This window comes from Panulirus ornatus, chromosome 65 (assembly GCF_036320965.1).
Source record: "Panulirus ornatus isolate Po-2019 chromosome 65, ASM3632096v1, whole genome shotgun sequence".
NCBI lineage: Eukaryota > Metazoa > Arthropoda > Malacostraca > Decapoda > Palinuridae > Panulirus > Panulirus ornatus.
The window spans coordinates 25,754,404-25,776,376 of record NC_092288.1 but is presented as its reverse complement, the minus strand read 5'-3'; the positions used below and the strand labels follow the sequence as shown (position 1 = coordinate 25,776,376).

The following is a 21,973-nucleotide window of genomic DNA, read 5'->3' as shown; positions in this document are numbered from 1 at the left end:
CCATAAACAAATTAAACAACCATGGAGACATCACACACCCCTGCCGCAAACCAACATTCACTGAGAACCAATCACTTTCCTCTCTTCCTACACATACACATGCCTTTCATCCTCAATAAAAACTTTTCACTGCTTCGAACAACTTGCCTCCCACACCATATATTCTTAATACCTTCCACAGAGCATCTCTATCAACTCTATCATATGCCTTCTCCAGATCCATAAATGCTACATACAAATCCATTTGTTTTTCTAAGTATTTCTCACATACATTCTTCAAAGCAAACACCTGATCCACACATCCTCTACCACTTCTGAAACCACACTGCTCTTCCCCAATCTGATGCTCTGTACATGCCTTCACCTGCTCAATAAATACCCTCCCATATAATATCCCAGGAATACTCAACAAACTTACACCTCTGTAATTTGAGCACTCACTTTTATCCCCTTTGCCTTTGTACAATGGCACTATGCACGCATTCCGCCAATCCTCAGGCACCTCACCATGAGTCATACATACGTTGAATAACCTTACCAACCAGTCAACAATACAGTCACCCTCTTTTTTAATAAATTCTACTGCAATACCATCCAAACCCGCCGCCTTGCCGGCTTTCATCTTCCGCAAAGCTTTTCTTCTCTGTTTACCAAATCATTCTCTCTCACTTTGCACACCACCTCGACCAAAACACCCTATATATGCCACTCTTTTCTTATTATATGATATTTATTTTGTGTATATTTTCAGATAAAGACTATCACTACTCAGTTTAATCATACTCACGTAATATTTTTTTAAGTTGTACCGAAAGTAATAAATGTAATATCTATTGTGCCATTTTTGTACTTGTATACTGTACTGATTCAATCTCATCCTAACTCTAGGCGTGACGCCACTTTGCTGCTACCCACGTGTGAGCCAGGCTATGTCCCAATCTTGTGCTAGGCTATGTCATGTATCATAAACATATCCTTGACATAGTTTCTATATAACCAATTGAATTCTATTTGTCATAGCCAGACATAAAATAGAATACATTGCAATATATTTTTCGAAATTAGTATTAACTTAGGTAAGATTGGTTATCATTTATATTTGTTATATGACTCGACATGACCATACACATACGAGTCGCTCTGAGGTGGTGATGTCCGGGTTAACACCACCATTATTGGTATGCTCTGTCAAACTACCAAATAAATTGTAGGACAAAGACTTTATGTTGTGGTTGAATCATCTTTGACCACTTTGTTCATACAATTTAACTAAATCCCGCGATTTCCATCACATGGGAAGCGTTAATCTACGGAGGGTTTCCGATTTTTCAGTTCCTGTTTTATAAAAACATAAAAGATATACCAAATGTATTGAGTTAAACACCGAGGTAACATCAAATGCATATAGTTGAATGATTTATTATATATTTGGGAAGAAAAATATCATTTAAGAGGATTTGATATGTATTTGTGTCTAACGTCAACACTCAAAAGTCAGTTCAATTACTGGGGAATAATCAAATGTATTTTGTTATGTGATATACCACCTTAGTTATGTATTAAAGTAAGACGTGGGTATGTATAATGATTTTGTTTTCCAGACTGAAAAGCTGAGGAATGCAATATAATGGAAGTTAGGATTATGAATATCAGGGAAAATGTTAAGTTAACGGAAATGTAGATGAAATTTGTACAGTCAAAAATACCTATGAAAACATTGTTCAATCTCCCTGACAACTACGATTTGAATAACTTCCAATAACTTAAAAGAAATATATCAAAAGTCATTCAGGTTTAAGCATGGCACCAACTGCCGATGAATGTAAACAAACAGATGATGAAGCAGACGGGTGTCTGTCATGTGGGCTGAGCTCAGCAGCGGACTACATCAATGTTCATATATTTCATATGTAAATTTTGCTTGCTAGAGAAGCTTAGGTAAAGTTTTCATAGATTCTGTTTATTTTGACGTGTTAACATACTCTTTTGATAACCCCACAATTTTATATGAAATTCATAATGCTATTATTGTCTTTTTGAATATTGCAGAATTAAACATAATTCTATGAATTAAGCTCAACGGTTTTTGTTCTGTAGACACTACCCTTGCAGGAGATATCCACACATTATCCAGAGTGTAGTTAAACTATTAATTTATCTATAGTTAATTGTACATAGGTGAATTATTAGTTTACCTACACAACAAAACTAGCTTTGGTTATTAAATGATTTTATTCTGCAGTGTTAATGTAATGTTTAGAGGAAGAGGTATATGTCATAGAGTGTATTATAGAGCATTATATATCATTCTGTGATGCCATTCCTCCCTTATATACTTATCTGTATAGTACAGGGAATGTTCGACACTCCTAGGGCCTTGTGTTCATCTCTTTGTGTGGAAAATGAATTGAAACAGATCATTACTTAGAAGTATAGAATGAGAAATATGCAAAGTTGTATTAATTCGTATATCATAACATATCCTCACATGTAAATCTCTGTAAACTACTTTACCATTGCACACCCTAGACTTGAACCCAGGCCACCAAGAATGGTAAGCAAACACAGTAATCACTTGTCCAATAATTAGCTAAAACCTCTCTTAAGAACTACTATCTACAGCTCAAGGGCTTTGCCCACTCACTGTGGGCCTGTAGGGTGAGACAGGCTGCCCAAACCCTGGTCCCAAGGATGCCACAAATCAACTCGTGGGCATTTCAGTAATGTATGTTTATTCGAATGTTATATTCTTATGTAAATCAGTGTAATCTATTTTACCATTGCATGACTGAGAGTTGAACCTGGGATAGATAAGCAGTTGTCATAACAATGTTACCACCAATGAAGTGATTAGTGGTATTTTCTCTCTTGAGTCTTCCACCAATATTATATTATCTGCTAAAAGCAACTAACTTACATCCCAAGCTCCCACATCCCTGATGTACTGTAGACCCACCCCTAATTTGGCTTCTTCACCACCCCATCCATAAACAGATTAAACAACCATAGTAACTTCACACATACTAGATACAGACCCACCTTTCTACAGAACCATTCACCTTCCTCCCTTCCAACTCACACACGTGCTTTACTCTCATGAAAAAAACTCACTGCACCTTTTAGCTTTCCTTCCACACCATATATTCAGAGTACCTTCCAAACACCTTGTCCACATAACCCTTATCACTCCTGATGCCATTATTCCTCTCCAGTCTGCTTATCTGTGCATGCTATCACCCTCAGTCACCACTTTTCCATACAGTTTACCTGGTACTGTGTATTCAACATGCTCATACCTCAGTAATTCAAGCATTTACTTTTTACCCCTTGCCTTCATATAATGGCACAGAGGGTGTTTTGAAATAGTTTGGTCACATGGAGAGAATGAGTGAGGAAAGATTGACCAAGAGAATATATGTGTCAGAGGTGGAGGGAATGAGGAGAAGTGGGAGACCAAATTGGAGGTGGAAAGATGGAGTGAAAAAGATTTTGAGTGATCGGGGCCTGAACATGCAGGAGGGTGAAAGGCGTGCAAGGAATAGAGTGAATTGGAATGATGTGGTATACCGGAGTCGACGTACTGTCAATGGATTGAACCACGGCATGTGAAGCGTCTGGGGTATACCATGGAAAGTTCTGTGGGGCCTGGATGTGGAAAGGGAGCTGTGGTTTCGGTGCATTATTACATGACAGCTAGAGACTGAGTGTGAACGAATGGGGCCTTTGTTGTCTTTTCCTAGCGCTACCTTGCACACATGAGGGGGGAGGGGATGGTTATTCCATGTGTGGCAGGGTGGCGATGGGAATAAATAAAGGCAGACAATATGAATTATGTACATGTGTTTATGTATATGTCTGTGTGTGTATATATGTGTACATTGAGATGTCTAGGTATGTATATTTGCGTGTGTGGACGTGTATGTATAAACATGTGTATGTGGGTGGGTTGGGCCATTCTTTCGTCTGTTTCCTTGCACTACCTTGCTAACGCGGGAGACAGCAACAAAGCAAAATAAATATAAATATAAATAATACATCTCACCCTATTATTACTTACTTGATCAAACCACCTCACACCACATATTGTCCTCAAACATCTCATTTCCAGCACATCCACCCTCCTCTGTACAACTCTATCGATAGCCCATGCCTCGTAACCATATAACATTGTTGGGACCACTATTCCGTGAAACATACCCATTTTTGCTTTCCAAGATAATGTTCTCGACTTCCACACATTCTTCAACGCTCGCAGAACTTTCGCCCCCTCCCCCACCCTATGATTCACTTCCGCTTCCTTGGTTCCATCCGCTGCCAAATCCACTCCCAGATATCTAAAACACTTCACTTCCTCTAGTTTTTCTCCATTCAAACTTACCTCCCAATTGACTTGTCCCTCAACCCTACTGTACCAAATAACCTTGCTCTTATTCACATTTACTCTCAGCTTTCTTCTTTCACACACTTTACCAAACTCAGTCACCAGCTTCTGCAGTTTCTCACACGAATCAGCCACCGCGGCTGTATCATCAGCGAACAACAACCGACTCACTTCCCAAACTCTTTCATCCACAACAGACTGCATACTTGCCCCTCTTTCCAAAACTCTTGAATTCACCTCCCTAACAACCCCATCCATAAACAAATTAAACAACCATGGAGACATCACACACCCCTGCCGCAAACCTACATTCACTGAGAACTTTTATTTTATGATCACTTTAAGTTCTACCATGAGATGATCTTTCTGCTGCCATTGGATTTTTTAAGAAGAATCTTTACTTTTTGTTCCACTACACCTTATATAAAAACTCATTATCATGCCTCAGAAGCACGGTATAATTAAAAAGATTCAAAACCTTAGAAATGAGGCTTTGTAGTAGTAAATGTTAAAAGAATATGACTATCATCCAGAGTAAATGAATAGTTTTTGCAAAATGCCACTTTTTTATATTTTCCTTCAATTTTGGCTGAACTGGCTGCAGATTATGGCCATAACTAGAAACAATTTTCATCAAGTAGATATTTTGTAAATTTGATTTAGTATCAAAAAGATATGGTGATTGATGTTCAGGATAATAGAAAGGAAGTATTTTGTTTGGATATAAACTTTGATATTTTCATTAATTTCTCTACTTTGATGAAATAATTTCTATTATTTCAAGTCAGAATTCCTCATATTTTTTTTTCAGAATTTTGCTTAGAATCTGCAGGTAGTGTTAAATGATATATTGGGGAACAATTTTTGATGTTATTGTTGAAGATATAAGGAGTACAGGAATACCTTTAGAAAGATAACGCTTGCTGTCAGCAAAATGTTTAGAGCCTGTATTTTGAATGAAGATTCCTTGGACATGATTTTTGATAATGTTCAGGTAGAGGTATGAATTGAGAAATTCTCACTTCATACTTCAGCCTTTTCCCTGAGATATACTGTTGGTCTCATTTAATGAATCAACATGATATATATATAATGAAAAGTAAAGAAATGGTTATATTATTATAGAAGCCTCTATTTACTTTAGCATGCTGGACATTATTTGAAGATGAGTGTGAGTTAAGAAGAGATATATATATATATATATATATATATATATATATATATATATATATATATATATATATATATATATATATCCACTTGGTCCGTTCCATGTTAGTTAGACTGGAGTTAAGATAGCTGTACTGGTGCATAAAAGTAGACAAACCTACTGAGATAGGAATTCATGGAAATTTAGATGATGTGTGATTTTTAGAAACTAACTGAAAATTGATATCCAGCTCCAGTTGGTAGTAGTAGGTTGGCAGCTAATGACCAGGGAAGTATATTACCAGTACTTCTCGCTTGGGTATCGGGAAGGTTAGTGACAGCTGCATAGTGAGCCAGCACTTCAGTGGTTGTCAAGTTGCACTCCTCTGACTCAGGTAGCTGTCTTTTTTTTTCTACCTCACTCACACATGAACTCATGGCATTTTCTACACAAACATACAATCTCTCCATGTCACACATAACACTTGACAAGTGGCTATTCATAATGTTCAATCAAGAACATAATGTATAAAACATACCTGGGGATAGGGAAGAAAGAATACTTCCCATGTATTTCATGCATGTCGTAGAAGGCAACTAAAAGGGGAGGGAGTTAGGGGCTGGAAACCCTCCCCTCCCATATTTTACTTTTTAAAATAAGGAACAGAGAAGGACGCCAAATGAGGATATTCCCTCTAAGGCTCAGTCCTCTGTTCTTAACGCTACCTCGCTAATGCAGGAAATGGCGAATATGTATGAAAAAACATTGACTTTGTAATCTTCCCTGTATATCTGCTAACCTGGCAGATATACATGGCTTATTCTCTGTAATTCTAGATTTTCCCGTAATAAGCACTATGCACTACCCCAGCTTCTTAGTAGCATGGTAGGAGTGATAGATAGAAGCAGTATGTAGGAACATTTATGCAGTAACATTACATAGAAACATCTGGTAGAAGTAGTAAGTATGAACAGTAGGTGGGAGCATTTGGTAGAAGTAGTAGGATGGAATATTAGGCAGGAACATTAGATAGAAACATTAGGCAGGGACATTAGATGGAAACATTAGGCAGGGACATTCAGTAGGAATCTCTGCAAACACTATGCTCAAGTTGCCCTCTGCCAGTGACCTGTTAAGGGTGAGGCATTAAAGGATAAGAAGCAGCAATGGAGTTCACTAGTTATGGATACTTTATTACTGTGGCCTTTCCAGAAGGGAACAGGTGTCAGAGAATAGATAGATAGATAGCTCCAGGTGGAGAATTCTGAAGATGGATTCAGGTGTTTTGTCACCAAAATCAGTGAAAGTTTAAAATAATTATGTATGAATATTATATTTTTATTAATCAAGGTGAATCTCAAGTAACTTAGAAAAAGTATCTGTATACATCATTTATTGTATACTAATTTTCATATTTTCTTTCACCTGCCAGGCCACGTGGAAAATTCCCCTTAGTGCCAGAAGCTCTCAGCAAAGGACTCTCATCAAAGCCGAGAACTAACATGTTATTTAATGAGCTTTGCCCACATCAAGATTCCTCATGTCTTTTCCAAAATTTCACCACGATACCAATTGCACCTTTAGCATCACAGCATACAGAAATTTTGCAGAAAAAAGAATGTATAATAAGCTGCTATATAATGTGATATAGCTGTGAAAATAAAGGGTGAGTATTTAATACTTCCATTTGAAAAGATTTTGCTGCTGCTGTCTGTCTATTGTTTAGGGAGGCTAGAATGTTTAAGATTAGCTTGTAGTTATATAGGCAATACCTTGAACATAGTTTAGAATATATTGAATGTCAAAAAATACTGGATCATGTGCACTGTATAAATGGTCAGGATGGAATAAGTCTCTTAAATTAAAGACTGCAAAACTTCATTGAAATATTATTTAGTAAAGCAAACAAGAGCAAAACTTCATTGAAATATTATTTAGTAGGGCAAACAAAATTTCACTTATGAGAGGACTAATCATAGGGCTTAAAGTGTGAGGAATCCTTTTGTAGTTTGAAAAGTGATTTAGTAGTCTGTGGGGCCTGGATATGGATAAGGAGCTGTGGTTTCGGTGCTTTACACATGACAGCTAGAGACTGAGTGTAAACAAATGTGGCCTTTTTTGTCTGTTTTCCTGGCGCTACCTCACTGAAGCAGGGGGTAACGTTGTTGTTTTCTGTGGAGCAGGGTAGTGCCAGGAATGGATGAAGTCAAGCTAGTATGAATATGTACATGTGTATATATGTATATGTCTGTGTATGTGTATATATATGTGTTTATGTTGTTATGTATATTTGCGTGTATGGGTGTTTATGTATATGTATGTGTGGATGAGTGGTCGGGCCATTCTTCGTCTGTTTCCTGGCACTACCTCACTGACGTGGGAAACTGCGATCAAGTATAATAATTATTATTATATTATATTTATTTTACTTTGTCACTGTCTCCCGCATTAGCGAGGTAGCACAAGGAAACAGATGAAAGAATGGCCCAACCCACCCACATACACATGTATATACACACGTCCACACACACACTATACATACCTATACATCTCAACATATACATATATATACACATGCAGACATATACATATATACACATGTACATAATTCATACTGTCTGCCCTTATACATTCCCAGAATCAGAATCCTTTTGAAAAACCCATGAAATCTCACTTAGGAACAAAGGCATATCACTATTCAAGATGCATTAAGTCTATTATAAAATTGAAAAGAAGTTTTGAACAGCATATAAAAGTTCACAAGAAAAGTGTTTCATTGCTCAAAATGCAATTCATTCATCACAAAGAAAACTTATTTAGTAAGACTTAGGAAACAACACACTGAAGATCAAGTGTATCAGTGTTTAAAATGTAATGCATCCTATAACCAAACACTTTGTAATATGAAACATAAGTGAGTTCACAGTGGAAAGAGGCATTTCATTGTTTTCACTGCAATGTATCCTTCGTTCAGAAATAGAAATTAAGAAATCGTGAAAGTTCACCCAGAACAGAAGCATTATCAGTATTCTGAATGCAGGAAATCTTTCATTCACATGTGAAATTAAGTAAACCACAGGCACATTCAACCAGAAGAAAGGCCATTTCATTGTCAAGAATCGAAGAAATCTTTTCATCAAAAAAGTAACTTAGCATAGAGATAGGCCATTTAGATGTTCTGAATGCCATAAGTCCTTTACCCTGGGATTGAGTTTAGTAACTCTCATGAATCTTCACTCAGGAGATGGGCCATATTGGTGTAATGAATGCAATAAATCCCACATTCATAAGAATGCTTTAATGCTGCATGTGAATTCTCATGCTGAAGAAAGACAGCAGATTTCTAAACGCAATGAATCATTCTTTTAGAAATACTTTTGAAATATGTCAAAAGTTCCTTTCAGGGAATAACTTTCATTGCTCAGAATGCTATGAATCCTCTAATCAGAAGCATTTCTAAGTAAACCACATGAGAGTCCATACAAGAGATAAGCTATTTTGGTGCTCAGATTGCAATAGATCCTTTTGTTAGAAATATCTTAACACATCACATGAAAGTACACACAGAAGAGAGACTGTTTCCCTGTTTTGAGTGAAGTAAATCCTTCCATAACAAAAGTAATTAGTTCATATGAAAGTTCATATGAAAGCTCACTCAAGTGAATGACTGTTTCATGTTCACAGTGGCGTAAAACCTATAAATCGAAAGGAAATGTAACACAGCATGTGAAAGTTCATTCAGGAAAGAAGCCATATCTTTGTTTTCAGTACAGGGAATCTTTCGAATAGAAGAGGTCTCTAATGAGATATACAATCACGTTATAATGATTATTGTACTGATCCCTTTGTTAGTGACATAAAGTGGATATTTGAAAGGAAGAGGATGTGCAGACCAGATTTTTGTGCATTCATTATTATTGGAGAATGTTCAAGAAAAAAATTATTAATAAGATTAATCAAGATATGATTATAGAAAAGGATTTTAGTAAGATCTCACCTTGTGATATACACGGAAGTTTTATGAATGCTTTTGTAACAGAAATAATGCCTAGATGAGAGTTAGCTAGGGTAAGAGAGAGTGATTTGAAATGAATGTAGGAGTGCTTGAGGGTTCTGTGATATTAAATAATTTGAGACACATTCCTTAGATACCTTATGGTGCTCAGAGCACAAGAATTCTACCAAATCTGATGTACTATATTATTTGGTTTTGGGTGTTACTTCTGAGTGAGAGGGCCTTTATTCACTTATTTTCTTCATTTTTTATTATTTTTCATCACCATGTCCTCTGTCAGTAAGGTAGCACTAGGAAACAGATGAAGAAAGACCCATTCACTCATTTCTTTCTTTCTTTTAAACTATTTGCCATTTCCCGCGTTAGTGAAGTAGCGTTAAAAACAGAGGACTGGGCCTTTTTTGGAATATCCTCACCTGGCCTCCTCTGTTCCTTCTTTTGGAAAATTGAAAAAAAAAACGAGAGGGGAGGATTTCCAGCCCCCCGCTCCCTCCCTTTTAGTCGCCTTCTACGACACGCAGGGAATACGTGGGAAGTATTCTTAATCCCCTATCCCCAGGGATATACACACATATATACATACAGCTCATACACATTTATACATATCATCATATACTCGTTATTTTATATATTTATTATACTTTGTCGCTGTCTCACACATTAGCTAAGTAGCACTAGGAAACAGACGAAAGAATGCCCCAACCCACCCACATACACATGTATATACATAAACGCCCACACATGCACATATACATACCTATACATTTCAACGTATACATACATATACATACGCAGACATATACATATATACACATGCACATATTCATACATGCTGCCTTCATTCATTCCAGCCGCCACCCCGCCACACATGAATTGACACCCCCTTCACCTCGCATGCGTGCGAGGTAGTGCTAGGAAAGGACAACAAAGGCCACATTCATCCACACTCAGACTCTAGCTGTCGTGTGTAATGCACCAAAACCACAGCTCCCTTTCCACATCCAGGCCCCACAAAACTTTCCATGGTTTACTCCAGATGCTTCACATGCCCTGATTCAATCCATTGACAGCATGTCGACCTTGGTATACCACATCATTCCTATTCACTCTATTCCTTGCACGCCTTTCACCTTCCTGCATGTTCAGGCCCTGATTGCTCAAAATCTTTTTCACTCCATCCTTCCACCTCCAATTTGGTCTCCCACTTTTTGTTCCCTTCACCTCTGACACATATATCGTCTTTGTCACTCTTTCCTCACTCATTCTCTCCATGTGACCAAACCATTTCAATACACCCTCTTCTGCTCTCTCAACCACACTCTTTTTATTACCACACATCTCTCTTACCCTTTCATTACTTAATCAAACCACCTCACACCACATATTGTCCTCAAACATCTAATTTCCAACACATCTACCCTCGTCTGCACAACCCTATCTATAGCCCACACCTTGCAACCATATAACATTGTTGGAACCACTATTCCTCAAAACATACCCGTTTTTGCTTTCCGAGATAATGTTCTCGCCTTCCACACATACTTCAACGCTCCTAGAACCTTCACCCCCTCCTCCACCCTGTTACTCACTTCCGCTTCCATAGTTCCATCTGCTGTTAAATCCACTCCCAGATATCTAAAACACTTCACTTCCTCCAGTTTTTCTCCATTCAAACTTACCTCCCAGTCAACTTGTCCCTCAACACCTACTGTGCCTAATAACCTTGCTCTTATTCACATTTACTGCCAGTCTTCTTCTTTCACACACTTTACCAATCTCAGTCACCAGCTTCTTCAGTTTCTCACTTGAATCAGACACCAGCGCTGTATCACGGCAAACAACATACTTCCCAAGCCCTCTCATCCACAACAGACTGCATACTTGCCCCTCTTTCCAAATCTTTTGCATTCACCTCCCTAACTACCCCATCCTCAAACAAATCAAACAACCATGGAGACATCACACACCCCTGCGGCATACCATTCACTGGGAACCAATCACTTTCTTCTCGTCCTACTTGTACAAATGGCTTACATCCTCGATAAAAACTTTTCACTGCTTTTAACAACATGCCTCCCACACCATATACTCTTAATACCTTCCACAGAGCAGCTCTATCAACTGTATCATATGCCTTCTTCAGATCCGTAAATACTACATACAAATCCATTTGTTTTTCTAAGTATTTCTCTCATACATTCTTCAAAGCAAACACCTGATCCATCCTCTACCACTTCTGAAACCACACTGCTTTTCCCCAATCTGATGCTCTGTACATGCCTTCACCCTCTCAATCACTACCCTCCCATATGATTTCCCAGGAATACTCAACAAACTTATACCTCTGTAATTTGAACACTCTCCTTTATCCCCTTTGCCTTTATACAATGGCACTATGCATCCATTCCGCCAATCCTCAGGTACTTCACCATGAGCCATACATACATTGAATATCCTCACCAACCAGTCAACAACACAGTCACCCCCTTTTTTAATAAATTTCTTCATCATATACACATATACATATCAACATATACATATATATACATACACATACACTGCCATATACCTACATAACTTTTCATACTCACTTGCCTTCATCCATTCCTGGCACCACCCTGCCCCACAGGAAACAACATCACCACCCTCTGCGTCAGGGAGGGAGCACCAGGTAAACGGACAAAAAAGGCCACATTCGTTCACACTCAAGTCTCTAGTTGTCATATGTAATCCACTGAAACCACAGCTCCCTACCTACATCCAGGTCCCACAGACCTTTCCTTGGTTTACCCGAGACATTTCGCATGCCCTGGTTCAGTCCATTGACAGTACGTCAACCTCAGTATACCACACAATTCACTTTCTTCCTTACACACCTCTCACCCTCCTGCATGTTCAGGCCCCAAATGCTCAAAATCTTTATCATTCCATCCTTCCACCTCCAATTTGATCTCCTGCTTCTGCTTGTTCCCTCCACCTGTTTGTCAGCCTTTCCTCACTCATTCTCTCCATATGCCCAGTAAGTGGTGTTGGTATACCTCATGGGCTGTTAAGTATATTTCTTGTTCTCAGATGCACATTTGTGTTCTGTCTTCTTTATAGGTGTGGCTCCTTCAATAAAAGACTCACAGTCCTCTTAAACATGCTCTTTATACAATATGGCTACACCAAAGAAACTGACATAAGATTTGTAGGGTTTTTTCTGAGGTATTGAATGAACAGTCACTAGTGCAACATGAAGTTGCAACTGGTGTTGTGGGTAGATTGACTCTGAGCTCATACCAAAGATAATTAAAACCAGGGTGCATCATGTGTGTTCTAAGGGTAAATGACCGACCAGAAAACTTATATTTACTACATATAAGTGTGAAGACTGTGAATCTGCACTATGCATGCAGTGATGCCTTGCTTGTGGGAAAATTTAGTGTACAAAGCAACAATATGATGCTACACAAAATGCCCACAGACTTTTTGTTTCTTTTAGCTGTGAGCATAGTTTATTTTGTATTAGTTTCATATGAATATTTAGTACTATCATTGTGAAGGACTACAGAATAAATCTTGATATGATTTTTTTGCTGGAAACAACATATTTTTACAGTAAATGCTTTTGTTTATAACAATATTGTATTGTAGGCTGTGGTTTCAGTGTATTACAAATAACAGCTAGAGAATGAACGTGAACAAATAAGGCCTTTTCTTTGTCTGTTCATGTTACTACCTTGCTGATGTGGAAAACAGCAAACAAGTATAAAAATGATAAAGCTTAAGATTTGTTTTGGTATGTTTCTCATTGAGACAATTTTTAAATGTGAATATTCACAATCTCTGGCCTCCAGGGCAGATACTTCTTGCATCTGTATCTTAAATTTTGATGTCACTCAATATTTCAGGATATTTACTTCAACCGATGACTTGAGAGAGAATTTTTATAGTTATGTAAAAATATAGTCACACAAAAGTTGTATCTGGTCTACCTTATAATAAGCAGGAATGAAAAAAAGTTAATATATAGAGAGAGAGGTGTGAATACAAAATACATTTTTCCATTAGTACTGTCAAAAGGCAACATGCTGAATAACACCTGCCATACTTTCTGCTTGCAGGTGGTTACTTTGCAGGTGAGAAGTCACCTTCAATGAGGCTGTATCTACATCTGAAGATGGAGAGGAGTACAATCCCATCAAGGACCTTCTTGCTCCAGAGGAGTTCATCTTTTCCCTTACCCGAGTAGAGTACAGCCTCAAAGTTGTGGGAGCCCTCTGAAAGAGGTCCTTGGGTTGAATATTAACAGTACAAAAACATACACTGTCCACATCTTCATGATGATGTACATATACATGATCTTTTATTATGAAATTTTCTCTAAACTCAGCTGCACCACGCTAAGGTAGCATCAAGAACTAAGAATGGCCTCATTTCCGCATATCCATTCTAGCTGTCATATATGAGATACTTGATCATACTTTGGTATGCCTCAGTCAGTATGTTGGTGAAGCATTCTTAGTGATGCTTGAAGAACATTAAACTGTTGAATATGTTCTTGCATATAAATATTAACCTTTTGAGCATGACAGAACACTTGAAAGCAATAGTATGACTTTAGTTTAATGGTTTAAGCTTCGATCCATAAAAATAAGGTGAAAGGTCATTCCATCATACCCAAGAGTCATACCAGTGTGCTCAAGGGACATATTTATCATATTTTGTCAAGGGCTGTACTGTCATGCTTGATGACTGAATTGTCATGCGGTATATGCCCCAATTTTTCTTCTGGTAATGTAGTCATTCATGTACACACTGTAGGTCACTTCCTTGACATATGGAACATGAAGTATGTCATTTCTCCATGAAGATATTCTTTTGCTCCATTGCATCTGGTTGTTGTTGTGTTATGTAACATTAGATGAAAAATATGGGAAGTCCATTAAGGGGATTAATGTAGGAGAGTTTCAGCATTAACATGATTAATTTCACACTGACCTAGTATTCCTTGCTGCTTTCTAAATTCATTTACTTGAGCAGTGTTATGCAAAGATATGTTTTATGGTAAAGGAACGATAACAACAAATGCCTGCTTTTATATGAGAGGAGCAGGAAGCAATCAGATAATCCTCTCTCTCCACTGAATAATAAACTCTCACAATGAAATGCACATACAGGGAGAGTATAGTATGCTTTTGGGCAGTGTTAGGTGACATCAGTCATTTATATGGTACTGCAGACATAAGACTCACGTAATTAGGTAAAGAAAAACAATGTCAGTCTTTCTTGTTTTACAATATCTAAGAAGACAAGAAATTACAGTGTGCCTGTTAGCAGAGATAGTAGATGTAACAGCTGTGGTGGGGATGGAGAGAGAAATTTCAGTAGAGGTGGTGAGTTTGGCACACAGATCACCTTAAGAAGATACCTCTATCAATCTTGGCTAAGACAAACCAAGTTCCTTATCATGCACAGCGTACATATATTCTGGAGCATTTCTGTATTTTAACTGATATCTGTGCAATTCTAAAGATAAACAATCACAGAACTTACAAAAAGACAAATAAATTTATTGGTTCTGTAATTCACATCATAATTCAATATTTATAATAGCTCTGGCACATCCATATATTACATAACCATGATAATCTTAATTACTGAACTTATGGAATGAAAACATATTGGAAAAAATTTGTGTAAACCACTTAAATGCCCACATCAACCAAAAGCTTTCAATTACTATAATATTCATGTGAAACAGCACTACAGACTGCTGTGTTACAAACTTATTTTTTTCTGTTCCACGGTCAAAATATCTTCAATGGTTAATTTAACATAAAATAACCTTCTTCACAATCCTCACCAAACAAACAACAGCCCCCTACCAATCCAGCTGCAACTTGGTGAAGGGGCTGAGCTAATACTGTTATATTCTCATCACTCATGATAATATATGCCTCGGCTAATACTGCCATATCCTCACCACTGATGATTTGAGGACCAAAATGACCAGTTATTGTTGTTATGAAATGCTAGCAGCATGAGACACCTGCATCCTCACCCAAATCCTCATCTACACCCTCATTTAACTTATATTCACAAGGTAGAAGGGTGAGCAGTGTATTAATCATGGATAATAATGCTGAATTATTTCAAGATCTGGAAAACATTTTTCATCTGCGAACAATATAATAAGCTCAGTTTTTAAAAGAAAAATGTTTTTCACAAAAATAACACCTTTGTAACACAATGAAAAAGAATTGGCACAATGGTAATAGACAAGTGATGAGTGAGCCTTTCACTAACTACAATAGTTACTTGCACATTATCAGGAATACGTTTGATCAACACAGTAATAAAGTTACCAGCCATTTGCAATAAAGTTGTCAGACTTCTTAGATTACCATCCTTCAAGGTCCATTTATGCAAAGTAATTGGTTAATGACACAAAACTCCACTAACTCATGCTTGTGAAACAAAAAACCAGTGTCCAGGGCAATTAGTAATGCCATTAAAGAGTACTGTCTCAGAAAACATATGTCAATTTAGTCAGCCTTATAACTGAAAGTTATGATATTGATTAAAAGAAGTTATTTTTGCACTTATAACTGCTGTCTTCAGTGGGCAGGACCTAATACACAAGAACTTGTGCATGAGGATTAACTGATAAAGTAAGATTTCAACACCCATCTGAACCTTCAGCTGCAGTTCTCTGTAAGAAATTCAGTTATCATTAGGCTCAATACTAACAATGGTATAAAAGCACAAACTTGTATACCATCACATTCTAATGCTATAACTAATGCAGTGACCAAGATTATCATTACAAATCATTATGTGGCCTATAATCTGTGATGCAAAAAAACTATCTTCATGCCATCACATACATTGCTAAATCCTACAGGAGTTGTTTGGACATGTAAACAAACATAAGACGCTGTGCAGTGTCAGTATTCTTCTATACACATATATACATACAATAAAAAATTTTACGGTTGTATATAAATAAAAGTATTTGGACATCTACAAACTGACATGAGACAACTCACCCACAAAACAAAATATCAACATGTAATGCATTTGTATGTGAAGGTTTCCCCCTCAAAATATACAATATTCACGAGCATTCTAACCTAACACAAAACAACACAAATATATATATATATATATATATATATATATATATATATATATATATATATATATATATATATATATATATATCAATTCACAGTCTCTGGACGGAATGGTGTACCAAGATTCCTATCATTTTGGAAATTTACATGGGTATCAGTAGTATTGCTTTATGATAACTTGTTTACTATACACTTTAAGACACTTGGTGTAAATGCCATTATATGTTAATACTATTTTTGAATATATACAAATTATAGTGGCATATAGCATATAATTTACTGAAATGGTAAAAGCTTTATATATTGAATTTGTCATCTATTCTGACACCTCAGTAGAATGGTCAACCCTTTTCAACCAACCACACAATAAAATTATTATTGGCATAATCAGAAATGCTGACCAAGAGGTTTGTGAGCAGAAAGTAAGGGGAGTGCTCTTCAGTCAGTCACATGTCAGCATACAGTTCAACCCAAGAGAATGTAGCTTCATCACAGGTCATCTCAGATTACTGTGCATTGCCATACTTAATATCAATGAAGGTCTCAGAGTCCAGGTATTATATGTACAAACCTCCATTAATGAATGCAACACTGGTTAGACACAGCTTGTAATGTCATTTGTTGAACACAAGTATTAATGAAGATAATGCTGGTTAGATATAGATCAAGAGGCCACTGGTTGGACATGATGAATGGAAAAGTTTTGGAACAAGTCATAAGTTAAACAACAGGTCAAATAATGTCAGCCTAAAAAGTTGCACATTGGTAGGTTTATACATTGGAGCAAGGGTTGCCATCTTCATCCACAAAGTCACCCACCACTGACAGCGTAAGTGGTTGGGTACTGGCAACAGACTCGGGTGTAGGTGGCGCCTCCCAGTAGTCTCCCTCATCACGCCCTCTGGACCCCACTCTGCAGCAGTTGATAATTTTTAGTGGAAGAAACTGGTAAAACAACAGCATTGTAGGGACAGATGATAAAAATATTCTGTGGGGCATAAACAGAGAAAAATACTTAAATATTTAAAAGTATGAAATAGATTGGGACAGATGTATGAAGGTTTCTTTTACAGAGCACTAGGTATTTGAAACTTTAGTTGGAAAAGAAAATAAAACAAATTAGTAGAAAATAAAGCACCACAAGCAAGCAATGGAGGCACAATGAATTTAGAAAAATATGAAAAACAGTCTTTACAGCCTTCTAGCCACCATGCATAAATGAGATTTGTTATAGTTAATTTGTTATAGTTGATAATATTTTTAGGATTTTTCAAGTAGCTAAAGGTTTGCTTTGAATGAGAAAAATTCCATTCATGATCCAGTTGAATGCATACAGTGTACTAAATAAAGCAAGAATTGCTATCTACAAATTTACATGTTATATATACACTACAAGGAAAGACTGAGAAGCTGATTGGCTGTATACATGGTAAACATATACAAAACTGTTTACAAATACACAAAATTTTAAATGATTCATTGCACATATTTAGTCTAGTACAAAGCATACTAACAGCTGAGTCTCCAGTAGACTTTTGCCTACTTCAGACATCAAATATGCAGTTACAAGAGTATATGCACTGTTTACAAGATGCATGGCACTGTTCAAGACAGTAAAACCTCTGTTATGTGTAATTCAAGAAAACTAAATGTAAAAAAAAAATGGTTTTTATTTTTGGGTGGCAACCTTCAATTATCAAAAAGATCTCAAAGAATCAAAAAGGATATGTGAAAATATTTCAGATTACCATTTTCCTAGTGCTTACTGGTGTGGTGATGTGTGCTGGTCTTGCACATTTGCATATTTTGTGCACCCTGGACTACTGTTGTGGACAATGGCCCCTTTCAAGCATCGTCAGCAATTGCCTCATAGCTCTTGAAGCCATCTACATCTCACAGAAAGTGCAAGAGGAAAGTTGTGCAAGATACAGTTGTGCAAGAGGCTGGCTAAGGGCAAGTTCAAGGCAGCACATATGACGACTATTTACGAATCACCAAGCAGCAGAAAATCAAGGTACTTAAAAGTGCTTATCTGCTTACACATATTAATGTCTCCTCTTTGTAAAATCTTTACAAATAGGTGATATTTTGAAATATTACAATTTCTGAATTGTTTTTAAACAAAAAAGGACTCAAACAATTTGTCGCTAAAACTGCCAATTCCCTAAGCATTTCAGATAACAGAGATTTTACAGTGCAATACTTTCACTTCAATATAATTTCACTTAATTATCATAGTTTTTGTTCTTCAAAATAATTCATCTTACAAAAATCTCTGACTACATTATATTCATCTTGTATTTCGAAAATAATGAATATACTTAACATGGCAAATTTGTTTTCATTGGAAAAATCAACAAAAATATATCTAAAAAACATAACATTGATATTTGAGCAAATACTGAATGACGACATCATGGCTCAAGGTAAGAATGTGATTGTACAAGGCATCATCAAACTGATTTCTAAATACATGTGTTTCTGTATCTGCTTCACTTACTGTCAAAACTTTAAAGTCTTATTTCAACAAAAGTACAGTTTCTGAAAAGGAACTTATAAATTGTCTAAAATATCCAATAATGAAACTGGTCACTGCCTAAAACAATTACTATATAGCAAACAAGTACTTGTTCTCATTATTAATGTGCAATTCATATCATATATTCTACATTTGAACCCACAGTTCCTGGTGTACTGTACTAACTCAAGAAGCACAGCAAGTCACTTCTAACTATGAAACATCATACTATTATATATTCATTAAAAACTGTTGGGTACCTTAGTGGTGACTGGTGGTGGTGGTGGTGGTGGCTGTGATGGTAGTGGTGGTGGTGGTGAGCTCGGGTCGGCCGGCTGTAAAAGATGGGGCACCAACCACATGCATCAGGGACCAATAAGAGCAAGTAAGGGAAAGTAAGAAATAAAAAGAATAATAGCAGCAAAACAGTATGTTTACTGGTGCTACTATAGACCCTCAACAGTGGTATGCTCAAGACATTTAACACCCAAGCCTTATAAAAATGCCTGCTTAACTCCAGTCTAATGCTATTTGAGAATTAATAAGTAATATCTATATCTATATACATTCATATATATATATATATATATATATATATATATATATATATATATATATATATATATATATATATATATATATATATACATATATATATATATATATCTTCTTTCTTTCAAACTATTCGCCATTTCCCGCATTAGCAAGGTAGCGTTAAGAACAGAGGACTGGGCCTCTGAGGTAATATCTTCACCTGGCCCCCTTCTCTGTTCCTTCTTTTGGAAAATTAAAAAAAAAACCGAGGGGAGGATTTCCAGCCCCCCGCTCCCTCCCCTTTTAGTTGCCTTCTATGACACGCAGGGAATACGTGGGAAGTATTCTTTCTCCCCTATATATATATATATATATATATATATATATATATATATATATATATATATATATATATATATATATATTTTTTTTTTGCTTTGTCGCTGTCTCCCGCGTTTGCGAGGTAGCGCAAGGAAAGAGACGAAAGAAATGGCCCAACCCACCCCTATACACATGTATATACATACGTCCACACACGCAAATATACATACCTACACAGCTTTCCATGGTTTACCCCAGATGCTTCACATGCCCTGATTCAATCCACTGACAGCACGTCAACCCCGGTATACCACATCAATCCAATTCACTCTATTCCTTGCCCTCCTTTCACCCTCCTGCATGTTCAGGCCCCGATCACACAAAATCTTTTTCACTCCATCTTTCCACCTCCAATTTGGTCTCCCACTTCTCCTCGTTCCCTCCACCTCCGACACATATATCCTCTTGGTCAATCTTTCCTCACTCATTCTCTCCATGTGCCCAAACCATTTCAAAACACCCTCTTCTGCTCTCTCAACCACGCTCTTTTTATTTCCACACATCTCTCTTACCCATACGTTACTTACTCGATCAAACCACCTCACACCACACATTGTCCTCAAACATCTCATTTCCAGCACATCCATCCTCCTGCACACAACTCTATCCATAGCCCACGCCTCGCAACCATACAACATTGTTCAAGCGGATGGAACCATGGAAACGGAAGTGGATCATAGGGTGGGGGAGGGGGCGAAAATTCTGGGAGCTTTGAAGAATGTGTGGAAGTCGAGAACATTATCTCGGAAAGCAAAAATGGGTATGTTTGAAGGGATAGTGGTTCCAACAATGTTGTATGGTTGCGAGGCATGGGCTATGGATAGAGTTGTGTGCAGGAGGATGGATGTGCTGGAAATGAGATGTTTGAGGACAATGTGTGGTGTGAGGTGGTTTGATCGAGTAAGTAACGTATGGGTAAGAGAGATGTGTGGAAATAAAAAGAGCGTGGTTGAGAGAGCAGAAGAGGGTGTTTTGAAATGGTTTGGGCACATGGAGAGAATGAGTGAGGAAAGATTGACCAAGAGGATATATGTGTCGGAGGTGGAGGGAATGAGGAGAAGTGGGAGACCAAATTGGAGGTGGAAAGATGGAGTGAAAAAGATTTTGTGTGATCGGGGCCTGAACATGCAGGAGGGTGAAAGGAGGGCAAGGAATAGAGTGAATTGGATCGATGTGGTATACCGGGGTTGACGTGCTGTCAGTGGATTGAATCAGGGCGTGTGAGGCGTCTGGGGTAAACCATGGAAAGCTGTGTAGGTATGTATATTTGCGTGTGTGGACGTATGTATATACATGTGTATGGGGGTGGGTTGGGCCATTTCTTTCATCTGTTTCCTTGCGCTACCTCACAAACGCGGGAGACAGCGGCAAAAAAAGAAAGAAAATATATATATATATATATATATATATATATTTGCTTTGCTTTGTCGCTGTCTCCCACGTTAGCGAGGTAGCGCAAGGAAACAGATGAAAGAATGGCCCAACCCACCCACATACACATGTATGTACATATACATCCACACATTCAAATATACATACCTATACATCTCAACGTATACACTTATATACACACACAGACATATACATATATACACATGTAAATAATTCATAGTCTGCCTTTATTCATTCCAATCGCCACCCCGCCACACATGAAACAACATCCCTCTCCCCCCCCGCATGTGCACGAGGTAGTGCTAGGAAAAGACAACAAAAGCCAAATTCGTTCACACTCAGTCTCTAGCTTCATGTATAATGCACTGAAACCACAGCTCCCTTTCCACATCAAGGCCCCACAGAACTTTCCATGGTTTACCCCAGAAGTTTCACATGCCCAGGTTCAATCCATTGACAGCACATTGACACCGGTATATTA

At 37.4% G+C, this 21,973-nt stretch overlaps 1 protein-coding gene and 1 long non-coding RNA gene across 4 annotated transcripts in view; one reads left to right on the top strand and one right to left on the bottom strand.

Annotated features, from left to right (window-relative positions):
• The first annotated feature begins 456 nt into the window (after positions 1–456).
• Positions 457–13,507, top strand: LOC139746471 (uncharacterized). The gene is made up of 2 exons (XR_011712158.1): positions 457–1,178; positions 6,964–13,507. It is a non-coding gene; the product is annotated as an uncharacterized lncRNA (long non-coding RNA).
• Positions 13,508–14,807: 1,300 nt separating this feature from the next.
• The window catches only part of LOC139746468 (uncharacterized), a 159,704-nt gene continuing 152,538 nt past the window's right edge, over positions 14,808–21,973 (bottom strand). For 2 of the 3 annotated variants that reach the window (XM_071657729.1, XM_071657727.1), the window contains 2 exons: positions 19,446–19,520; positions 14,808–17,580 (listed from right to left, as the gene is read on the bottom strand). In XM_071657729.1, the coding sequence (XP_071513830.1) occupies positions 17,560–17,580; positions 19,446–19,520 (96 nt within the window). In that variant the 3' untranslated portion in view covers positions 14,808–17,559. The remainder of the gene's footprint in view (positions 17,581–19,445; positions 19,521–21,973) is intronic. The other variant, XM_071657728.1, reaches the window with a different exon arrangement.